Source organism: Colias eurytheme, chromosome 12 (assembly GCF_061535395.1).
Source record: "Colias eurytheme isolate Ceu_HAF_F1 chromosome 12, ilColEury1 Martin Lab GWU primary, whole genome shotgun sequence".
In the NCBI taxonomy this organism is placed as follows: domain Eukaryota; kingdom Metazoa; phylum Arthropoda; class Insecta; order Lepidoptera; family Pieridae; genus Colias; species Colias eurytheme.
Window position 1 is genome coordinate 7173473 of NC_142991.1, and position 12582 is coordinate 7186054.

At 32.7% G+C, this 12582-nt stretch overlaps 2 protein-coding genes across 2 annotated transcripts; one reads left to right on the top strand and one right to left on the bottom strand.

Moving 5' to 3' along the window:
- Positions 1-61: 61 nt before the first annotated feature.
- On the bottom strand, positions 62-1645 carry LOC149904142 (glucose-fructose oxidoreductase domain-containing protein 1). The gene has a single exon (XM_090107966.1). The coding sequence runs from the start codon at positions 1516-1518 to the stop codon at positions 319-321; it is 1200 nt and encodes a 399-aa protein (XP_089964092.1). The 5' UTR covers positions 1519-1645; the 3' UTR covers positions 62-318.
- Positions 1646-5131: 3486 nt separating this feature from the next.
- Positions 5132-10142, top strand: HLH54F (basic helix-loop-helix domain-containing transcription factor HLH54F). The gene is made up of 4 exons (XM_090108249.1): positions 5132-5281; positions 5819-5906; positions 6195-6342; positions 9686-10142. Exons 1-4 carry the CDS (start codon positions 5182-5184, stop codon positions 9983-9985), a joined length of 636 nt encoding a protein of 211 aa, XP_089964375.1. The 5' UTR covers positions 5132-5181; the 3' UTR covers positions 9986-10142.
- Positions 10143-12582: the final 2440 nt, after the last annotated feature.

The window sequence follows — 12582 nt, forward strand, 5'->3', positions numbered from 1 at the left end:
AAATCCTTGTGTAAATACAAAAAATAAAATAAAATCATTACATAATTGAAATAAATAAACATTTTTTATGTTCATAATTTATTACAATATTTACACAAAAAATGCATAATTAGCTTAGAGTATTAAACATAAAAAAATTTAATGACTATCACAGTGTCTAGAAAATTCACAATTTATGTTTTGTACAGGCAAGTACAAATTTAATATGATAGTACAATATGGCATATAATCAATATACATACATAATACTGGCATACAACTTAACAATGCAAAACTTATCTATAAATAGAAAAGGTACATTCAATGGCATAATCCTAACTACAGTAGGGAAATAGCTGTGCGTCTAACAGCAGCAGATAATGCAGGGTTAGGATCAGGAGTTTCTGTGAGCAGTTGAACTGAAATCCATCTCCCATCTTCATTGGATTGACGTAATGCTTCCATTGTTGCTTGTACTCTTTGCCCATCTTCAAACGTAGCTGCGGCTCTTACAGGCTCTTTTACCCAATCCATTTGCTCTTTAACAGGCAAAAATGCCTCCTTTAATGCACTTATCATCTTACATAACCCTTTTATATATGGTTTTGGAATAACACTTGATGCACAACTCAAGTCTTCAATATCTACGTAAATAACTTCTTCTTTGTCTTGTTGTCTTTTCCCATCCTCTACATTCTTAGAATTAGATTTATGTAATTTTCCATGCAAGTCTCCTCCACGGACCACTAAGTATCCCTTTTTGCTATACACATATATTTCCTGATTGAAACATAATCCTGGTAAATGATTATTTAAAGTTGCGGTTACCAACAGTCCTTTGTCCATTTGCAATTGGAATGTACAAAAATCAGGTGCAGTCACTTTTCTAATTCCATTAATTTTGGGTGTCTCCTCTACAAATGTTCTAAAGACACCATGGACCTTGACAACCTTTTGCCCACTTAAATATGAAACTAAATCTATAACATGACTACCAACTAATGTTAGAGTGCCTCCACCCATAGTATCATCGCACAACCAATTATACGTGTCTCCAAGCAGTGAGCCCATTTGTACTCTCACATCTATTAAAGTTAATTCTCCTGGATTGCCAAGATAACCCTCAAGAATACATTTGCGCATGTGACTAAAGGCAGGCAAAAATCTCAATGAGTGATTTATTATAGATATAAGTGTCGGATAATACTGTGCAGCCCGCACCATCTTCAATGCTTCAGCTTGGCATAGGCCGGCAGGTTTGTCGCAAACAACATGTTTTCCTATTCCTAGTGCCTTTACAGATATTTGCGCGTGCAAATTCGGTGCACATACTATAAAAACTAGACTAACATTTTTTTTCAATAAAACATCGTCAATTTTATTTGTGAAGAAAGGTATTTTTAGCTCTTTCGCAGTGTTTTCAGCTTCTGGAAGCGTCACACCCCAAATAGCTTCAACTGGGAACCCTTTTTCTCGAAGGAATGGCACTAACACCTTGGCTACAGCGCCAGTTCCAAAAACACCTATACCTGGCAGCATTGTTATAATCTATGTATAACTATAATAAACAACTTTGTACATAATATCATGCATATGCAATTTATTCAAATACGAATAATTACATATAAATTGTAAATATTAGTGCACGGCCAAACAGTAAACAATGACACTGACGTTTGACAGTAAAACATTCGGCAGAACGTCAAAGATGGCTTTTGACATGAATATGAGCACAGATTATCTCAAAGCAACAGACGAAATAATTTATTTGTTTTTACACTACATTAATTACATAGATAATAATCTGAAAACAATTACAATTACATTTTATGTACATATTATACTATAATATGTTCTCATAGAAGTTTTTAGTAAAACGCGAGTTTATTTTTTTGTTTGATTTATATATATTTTGTACTAAATGCATGTCGCACGGATTTTAGAAAATGATTCACTCCACATAATATAAGCGTTAGAACTTGCACGAACGAAGCATAAACTCGTGAATTTTTAAAGACCTATTTTATTAGCAGCAAAATGTGCTTGCGACATCTCTGTAGCGACAACTTTCTTGTGGGAGTCGCTTTGATACAATCAGTGCTAGAGTCTGGCCAGCCAAAGCTGAACCCAGTAAAAGGCAAATTTAAAAAATATGGATCTGGTATTTATTCTGGCTTAAAAGAAAGCTTTAGCTTAAGCTTGATACGTAGGTAATTTATTTTCATCCATCATGATTTAACCTTTTTTCAAACAATATCCACAGTACAATCTTTTCTAAATGTGTAAAATTATTATTTTCCACTATAAAAATTTTCGTCATCTAATATACTATCTTAAAATCTTTCCCAATGCCGTTTCTTGAAAAATAACGCAAAATGGCCAACCAACCAACCAACCAACGCAACCAAGTTTTAAAAGTGATTATCTAATTAATTACCGATTAAAAGTTATTTCTTTGCACTTTGCCGCATTACTTTAATACTCAAGGGCATATTTGATGAGTTTCTTGGTTTTTTGCTTTAAAACAAACAAGACATGAACGCGACCATCGCGCTAAAGCGACTGAGTGCAGTGAGGCCATTTGACCTATGTTGAGCGGAACATAAGTGATGTAGGCGGTGTCGTCTCCATACGTAGTACCTAATAGTATCTCAATGGCTATAACAGAGTTTAAAACTAAGATGTTGCAAAAAGCCCACCGAGGCACTTTGATCTTAATATGAGATTTTTTTATTATTACAAATTATAATTATTATTTATTATGTATTGCCTACATATGTACACAATTTTCAACAGTCTTAGAAATTGTAGGTATTTCCTGATATTAGATAGCGCGTACCATGGATGATAAAACAAAAACCACCTCGTCTTCTTTATAACAAACGAGAAAGAATAACAAACAGCCATCCATCCGAACAAACTTTCGCATTTATAATATTATTCGAATACGTAATAATATTAAAGTACCTACTCATTTATATTTTTTTTCTATCTTATTTTGCCACATAACAACGTTCAATGCATATTATTAGATATATCACCTATTATTTTAATTCATGTAAGTGCTGCAAAGAATAATATTTATTAAGAAAACACAGCGCGGCCGTAAGTCAAAGTGGATGGCGCTTAAAATGAACGGAGCGGGTAAACTCAATGCCTTGATATCTTGCACCTGGATATGTAGGGCTACCACTTTTAATATTGTATTAAGCTATATTTATTGGATAATTTCGTATAGATTTGTAATTAACTATGTATTAATTATTGTCAATCTTAAAAGTATAGTACCAAGCTTAAAATAAACTGAATCACAAAGTTAATGTACCTAAATGTCTAACTGTGAAAATAAATTTAGTTGTATGTTGTTTTGAGCTTTAAAACTTAAACCAAACCAAATTTGAAGTTGAATTGAGTGAATTAACGTAATTTCTGCACGTATTTTATATCGTAGTCGGCAAAGAAGCTGGTGGATCGCCGCGTAGGTACCTACTACGGGCATTTGAAGACCTTACGCTTCCTTGATGACGCTGATTAACGAGGGAAATAAAGGAAACAACTGGGAAGGGTAAGAAAAAGGATCAGTAGCAGTAAATAGTAATATTATCGTTGCTACAAAGTTGTTACTAAATTTCTTAAACTAGGTAGGTATCTCTTTAAAAATAATATCTGGTTTTCGTTATGTAGCAGCCCTAGTGACATCCTATTTGCAGCAATCTGTCTTACACCTCGGCTGGAAGTTGACTCGTACTTGATCACTTCCACAATTAGGAATGACTGACGTCAGAGCACAAAAAGAGCCTATGTCAACTGAAAATTGTTGATTTAATAAAATGAGGAAGAAAACCAGTAATTATATGATGCTAGTTGCCCGGGAAGAAAAGGAACGAATCATCAAATTTATAAAAGTATTCTAAACTTCTATTATAAAAGGAAATACATATTAATATTATAATATGTGAATGTTTCTTAGTTACAAATTAAAAAAAAAGTCCGTTCTGAATTTTTGTATCTTATTTTTTTATTTATAAATAATTTGAATAATTTTATAAATAACTAGTGGTCCGCCCCGGCTTCGCCCGTGGTACATATTTCGCAATAAAAAGTAGCCTATGTCCTTTATCGGGTATCAAAATATCTCCATACCAAATTTCATGCAAAATGGTTCAGTAGTTTAGGCGTGATTGAGTAACAGACAGACAGACAGACAGAGTTACTTTCGCATTTATAATATTAAGTATGGATTTCAATGCTATACTACTTATACTTACTAGATAATATATCAAATGCAAATTAGAATGTTAAGAAAAAAAAATATAGACAGATTTAAATAAAATTCCTTTTTTTCTTTTTTATGTCATTAGTCACTAACCGACTTTAGTGAAGGTATAGAGTTATACTTTTTCCTTGGTAATATATTAAGCGGTCGAAAGGCTACTCTTAAGTCTTAACCCATTGAGCCCCGAACGGCCAGATCCGACCGCGACACAATAGATTTTCAGTGCTGTGATTCCGGGGCCTGATGGATTGATAATTCTAGTCAGATACCTACTTATTGCTTAGTAATAGGTAAACGAAGAATGTCATAGAGATATGTATAGATATGCATTAGTATCTACACTTGACACTACTGAGATAATCACAAAGTATAAAATAGTATTATGTTACTGTATTTCGGGGAGAGCAGCACGTGGTGTCACAAAGTATTATGTGTCACGGAAGTGTGACCTACGAAAGAAACTGTCAAATAATTTTAAGGGTATTAATTGGTTCTTTTATCACTACGAGAAATCATCTAGATATTGTTTCTGGAGCCTATTATAATTTAAAATAATATTTTTTATACTGTAGGATATAAGAAAGATAACATATTTAATAAAAATAATTTTATATTAAATAAAAAAAAACAACTGACTATATTATTTTATCAAACGCTACTATAAAATAGAGCTTCAGAGAATCGTTCAGTAATCAAATGACCCACTTCAAGACGATAAATTACAATCCGCAAATAATCCTTATATTCCTTGAACACTCGAGAGCTTTTCATTTGTCGAGAGGCATAATCCTGAAAGCGCAGGAGGGGCGAACTTTAGCGACGCCCAGTCGCCGCCCGCCTTGCGCGAGCGCTGAAACTCACATTATTGAGTGAGTGCAGGCTCAACACAGTGATTGAAGGTTCTAGTGGAGTGTTCTTTGTGCGATATGCCACGTAAACGGGTTAACAAATCACCGTCGTTTGACAAGAAGGACGATTGCCTTGATGATGATGATTTTTTATTCGACGATACGCAGTCTAGTTCAGGTATTTATTTATTTTTTAGACATTTAAATTGCTTGTTATAAATTTAATTTATGTGCCTATCTAAAAGCAAATAAAATGCGAAAATTCACATAATTGGAAATTTTATTTAAATATGCGCTCAATTAATTTGCACATTGTATAGTAGGTACATATAACCTGATAAATAAGAGCAGTCTATTGTTAGATATATTTTTAAAAACTAAATTTTCTCTTCACTTTATTAACTATGAAGAAAATACGTACGCACATCATAATAAAAGTCTATTATATATATTCCAATCATCAAAAATGAAGTTTTCGGAGAAGCACATAAAAAAGACCTGCAGTCGAATTTAGTTAAATTTTGTCTATCAATTAATATGGATAACAAATCTTATATTAATTGCGCATATCCTAAGTCTATGCTAGGTATCTAATGGTGTAAAGTTTTTCTAGAGCCTACGGCCTTTTTTGTAGAAATTAAAGTTTTCATCGTATAATTTCATTTTATTTGTCGCGTTGAATTCTTCAAGTAGGCTACATTAACATATTCCACAGGAAGAAGTGGTCATGAGCCGCAACACAGAAACGCAGCCAATGCAAGAGAACGGGCTCGTATGAGAGTGCTTTCCAAGGCGTTTTGCCGGTATGAGTACATATGGTTTTTGTTTTTAAATACACATTTTCTACTCATGTAGATCATATTCATTATGAAGGATAATAATTGCAAACAAGTTAAAAGATAACAGCAACTTATAATAAAAATAAAAAAAAAACCTTCGATTCAGATAACCTACATCGTGATTCGTAATTAACAGTTTTTATTGAATTTTTAAATTAAAACTTACACGTTTACGTTCATCGGTGTGTCACCTATTAGATAAAGAAATAGTAAAGTTTATTGTATAAATGTTGATTGAGTATATTATTGCAGATTAAAAACCACGTTACCCTGGGTACCTGCAGACACTAAACTATCGAAGCTAGATACACTGCGGCTCGCTGCATCTTACATCGCCCATTTAAGAGCTCTGCTTCATGAGCCGCGGTCCGCGCACACTCCTCCGCATCCTTTGAGCCTGGTATGTATAAAATGTGTTTTTATATTACCTATTTAAAGATTTTCTTTAATATTATGGTTAGGGAGCCAGGTGCAAATTTGGTTAACTATTTCCTCTCAAGAGATAATTCGTCAGACGCATGAGAGTATAGTATTATAAAGCCTCGTGAACGTCAGCTGGCGCTCGGTTGGGGGGGTGAGCGGTTGTAGCCTCCCACGCACATAGGAAAAAAAATACATTCATTCATTCATTTCCTCTCAGCTAAAAATTTGTCAAATTGTAGCTAACCCAATATCTCAACGAAAAAAAATAGTCAGCTGGTTACAACATGGTGTATTATACGTCAGCTGGTGTCTCGAACATGAAAGTTAAATTTAAAGAGAAATTTATTTTCCGTTATTTCCTCTCAAACAAAAATTTACCTGATGATAGCTTATATGTAACTGTGGATAAATATATATGTCAGCTGGCTGTATCTTGGTGGAAAAACCGTCAGCTGATACGGGAGGCTACAACCGCTCTTCCCCCCAACCGAGCTCCAGCTGACGTTCACGAGGCTTTATAATACTATACTTTGATGCATTTTACTAATTACCGCTTGAGAGGAACTTGGTCATAAAATCTGCTGCTGGCTCCCGGACCATTATCTGTATCCCATAGCATTGATATTGTTAGCATTCTTCTCATTCGTAGATCCTCTCTAATTCGAGTGCTTTTTATTTTATTCAACGTCGATCATCCAACTCGCCGGCACACAAAGCTTTAAAAAACTTCCAGAACGAGTAGATAAGATATATTTTATAGTATAAATAGAGCGATAGATCAAAATATATTTTCATTACCATTTTGGATGTTTTGTAAATATTTTAGTTTGTTAATAACTGAAGGTTCATGGTTCTTTAGGCTACCTATTGCGATGCCAAATAAGGTTATTCTATTAAAAATAAATTATGAAGATGCAACGTTGGGATCGGCACTCTCCATCAGAGCTTTTTTAAAAAATGTATTTCTAGACCGTTAGCATGAAACTATTCAATATTTATTGTTCACTAGCTGCTCCGCGCGGTTTCACCCCCGTGGCTCCACTCCTGTTGGTCGTAGCGTGATGATATATAGTGTGATATATAGCCTATAGCCTTCCTCGATAAATAAGCTATCTTACACCGAAAGAATTTTTCAAATCAGACCAGTAGTTACCGAAATTAGCGCGTTCAAACAAACAAACAAACAAACTCTTCAGCTTTATAATATTAGTATAGATAATTCATTGAAACCCTCCAATCTTTATCCTACAATAGCAAAAGACGCAACTTCTCTTTACCACATTGGAAAAAAAGCCAAAACAGTAATTGTTCACGATTTATCTGCTGTCGACGCATCATTTAACACACCTCTAGACCGTAATGAATCAAGGGGCTTTGCCAAACGCCAGCACGACTAAATTCTGTCATCGGAAGATTAGCTGACACGTTCCGCGAAGGGACAGCGTGATCAATGGAGGGATTAGTTTTTATACAAACACCAGTTTTGGTTAACTGGCTTAGGTTGATTAATTTATGGGTGGAAGAATCGATGTTATAAGAGTGGTTTTGATATGGAATATATTAAGTAATATGATTATACATATATACAAAAGCCTAAAGGATAATATGACGTAATCGTGAAATAGTTCAAATCTTTTGATAGTCTATACTAAGCTTTGTCTTCATGTCCTATAAAATAGAGGAGCAATGATATAACAATTAAAATACAATAAAGGAGATACAATACAACACATTAGGGATGTAGATATAATATAATAGATATTAAAAAATAAAAATAGACAAAAAATCAAGGGTCATCCCGTAACACAAATAAACATTTCAAAAAGTGGTATTCGAGAAAGAAGAAACAAAAAAATGTAAGAACAATAAACACGCGTTTTACGCGGCGCGCTGACCAAAAGTTTGCAGCTGTTTCTGGTATAAATAAAATTTTATTCCGGACGTTAAAGAGATACTCCACTTTTATTGTTTCCCTTGATCGTATGTTGAACTGTACTTAAACTTGTAATTAAACAAAAAAAAAATCACATTCAAAGTCAAATCCACATTTTAAGATTTCTTTCTGAGTCATCTTTCACATGAATTATCAACACTGTCCCCTGAAATCTGACCACAAACAAAATGGACCATACAATTTTGAATCCTATTCTATCATTCATGAACAGATACATAAGTTTTTATAATTTTTTAACAAAATTTACCTTAAATGACGCGCTCTACCTTTACGGGCTTTTCTTCTACCATATCAATATTTATCTCGTCAAACGGTCAACCATTATGTCGATTTTGCTCCTTTTAATCGAAATAAGAGTTTAACCTCGTAACACGATCAATTTATGTTGCCTCTGAAATATGTAGAGATACTTCGAGAAAATAAACAATTTCTTAATTATGCATCATTTTAAATAAATTAATAATAGAAGGAAAATTTTATAAAATATACGAGGGGGTAGAAATCAGGCAACAATCTCACAGATTTTGCTTTATTTTATCCTATTTGGCTAAGCATCACAATATCATAAATTAATTAACTAAAAATTTCGTACTTATTCTCGGAACTCTCTACTCTCTACTCTCTAATATGCTCTAACCGAGGACGCGTTGTCACTGATCGTGAAACAGCGGCCAAATCTTTACCTATCTAAGAATAAAGACAATTCATACCTACTCTAGATTACTTTTAATGTGTTACTAATAATTCAAGTGCGATCAACCATCAATAAAAAATTTACAAACTACTTTATGGTTTTGTTCATAATAAATTCATAAAATAGGTCGACATATGTTTCTCTGTTTGTTTGTGCACCAAAGGGTCGATGATACAATTTAACACTTCAATATCTAAAAACGCTGTGTGAGGTCCGATTTTAAGAACTTAGATTTTAATAAATATCCTTTTTCATTATAAACAAAACAAGATTATAGCGTATGTTGCAGAAAAAATTGAATTCATTGATTGTTTGGTTTTCAGTAGATAATGTGTAATCGATTTGTAACCTATTCTTTCATAAAACACGAGATTATAAATTCTAGACACATTTTACTTGGTAGTTAGCGGTAGGGATCACAATATTATTGTATGGGAAATGGGAATCGGTTGCGTAGTACGTACATGTACCTACGTATTTTTAAAATATAATAGGTATATCAGCACTCTATTGTAACTCTACATTTGTAGGTATAATTGCATTATTTTATGTAGGAAAATTTCAGGTTATGCCAACTTTTTTTTCAATTATTTTATAAATGTAGGTTATGTTCCAATTGTAGGAATGTCTATTTAATTTTGTGTGTTAAAAATAAATAACACTATTTTTCAGGCATGGCCGTTCACCTTCCAACACGGAGGCTCTCTTAGTTGTGCAATTTCCCAGCGATGGAATTTAAGTCCGCAAACAGATGCAAATCGGAATGTTTCCACGCAAAGAGATAATGTTCAGACAAATACTTGTAATGAGAGTTATCCACAGGATTATTCTGAAAACGATTACGACGATAGAAACTATGAAGAATCTACCAACGAAGTGGCTTATTCAAATTCGCAGTTCTGCAACTATGGTTATAAGGAGAACTATTATGAAATGAGAAATTCTTATTCTGATGTTATGAATAATGTGTAAAATGTAAAGACATAATGTAACGTACTTGGAAAAGCGTATTAATATTATAGTGTATAGTTTACGAATACATGAATAAGAAATGTAAAATATAAAGGTTTTATAAATTATTGTTTGTATAACCTTTTGTACCAAAGATTATTATTAAATAAAAATATATTCATGCAATAAATATGTAAAATAAGTATACTGTGTTGTCATTTCAGAGAACTAAGTATTGATTTTTTTTTATTAATTACTGGTGGGAAACTATCTATAAATATTCAATAAATATTATCAATAAATATTCGATTGATATTCGAAAAATAAATATTGTGTAGTCAAATTATATCAAATAAGTACCTACTTAAATCATTTATTTTTGAAGATCCCTCATTTTGAAAAGTTATATCTACTAAAGCATGAAACATCTTGTTCAAATATAAAATATTTTTCGTATATTCGATATTAAATCAAAACTTGTCCAAACGTTTTCACTTTTCGTGAACCACGGCTGAAGTGAAGTGGCGTCAAAGTGGTAACCCGATAGTTTTCCTCTCTTAGAATCTGACAAAACAAACTGAAATAGTCCGCAAAAAATATCACTCGTCGGAACTCACTACTCACTTTTGTTTTTCGTTTACTCTTTTGTGACTGTGATGGCCGCGGGTGAAATTTTTTATTAAGATATATCTAAATAAGTTATACAATTTCAATGAATGTTGTTTTAAAATAAAAATGTCTTCAAATTTGATTAAATAAATAAATAATAGCAAAATATACGCATGCTATATCTAATGTTTATTGAGTTATCTACCTGTAAGGTATGCAAAGAATTATCAATTTAATTTATGTTTTTGACGTGACAACGTCTTATAATTCGATAGAGCCGGCTGCACGCACGAAAAAACATGACTCATGCGGCGTTACCTTGCTCTGAGGCGTTCCATGTAAGGCTTGAAGTGCAAGCGAGAGCGCGGAACGAGCGACAAAGAAGTACAATCGGACGTTGTCACGTTCAACTATCGTCAGTAAACCGACTTTACAGACAACCAAGTTTTTTTTTCTCCGCAGCTCTGTGTTCCAAGCTGAAAATCAATTGTTGGATTGGATTTCATTCTACTTTTAACTGACTTTCCAAGAAAGGGAGAGATCTCAATCAGACTTGAAATTCTTATTGCATGTGGGTCTAATGCTTATCACTAATGTTTCTAGAGAAAGTAATTCTTGAGCAAGGATAGGGTTTAGGAAAACATTAGGATTTTTGGGATTTATTGACAAAAGGAAAGGGTTGAGTTTTATTTTTACAGGTTAGATTAAAAGAAGTAATGAATAAAAATACAATGTAGCCAGTGAAATGTTTATTATCCGTATAAATATTTAAACATAATATATGTCAGAGCACACAAATGAGTTTAAACTATTTACAAAAAATGATGTAACTAAAGCGAGGCAACATTTTGGTAAATTTGTTTAAATAATTACACTAAAGGCCTGTTCAAACTACAGCGGTATCCGCTACTGCCATGGGTAGCTGTATCCCGATGGGCACGCGATTAAATCTCTTACCTAATATATGTATTATAGAGACTCTAATCGCGTAGGTACCGATCGGCTGTTCGCTACCGTTCTCAGATTAGTACCCAATTAGAGTCCCTATAATATACATACTACGTAAGTGATGTAATCGCGTGCCCATCGGGATACCGCTCCCCAGGGCTGTAGCAGATACCGCTGCGATGTAGTTTGAACAGGCCTTAATTATTATTAACTAAAGCGAAGGTGATATTAAATTCACTCGTTTCACGCTTACATAGACTCACTAGCATTGATATAATGGCGTTCAAATATTTAAATGTTAACAGACACGTTAGTTATGAAATTTTTGCGAAAATTATTAAAATATTATCTTGATAACTGTTATGTCTCTTTTACTTTCAACATTTCGTGTACTATATTGCTTTTCATATAAGTAGATAAAAGAAACATAATGATTGCTTAAAGCCAAAATACATATATATGTACTTTCGAAATAATTGAAAGCTCTACAATACCTATATATTTCAGTGCATAATCAATATGGCAAAAAATTATGAAGTCAAAAGAAAACTGATTATGAAATTATTGATAATTAATATGTGGTATTATTAATCTGTATAACGTGTCTGTTTATAATATTAAATACAAAACATTTATGAATTTAAATACAATGTAAACAATGGATTAAATATTAATTGTATTGCTTCTGTAGCTATAAGATTCACTAATCCATAATAATTATTAGCTGATTACATTATCGTTCTAATACAGTATTCAGAATATTATAAGTTTTGTAAAAAAAGTAATCTACGCACATATTTGTATAGCATATTTCTAATTATAATGTATCTAGTATTTAGCTGTTGTGTACATAGGTGGTATTATATACAAAATAAATTGCTAATATTCACTAAATTTTACAGTTTTACTACATTTGATATAAGTATATGATCTCTAAATGGGTCTAAGTACGGTTGTGATATAACAAAGGCAGCTAATACTTTTATTTCGCTGTGATGTGCCTTATTATGTACTTAACTGTTTTGAGTTATTCTATGGAAAATTAAAGTGTCTTGTTCTTT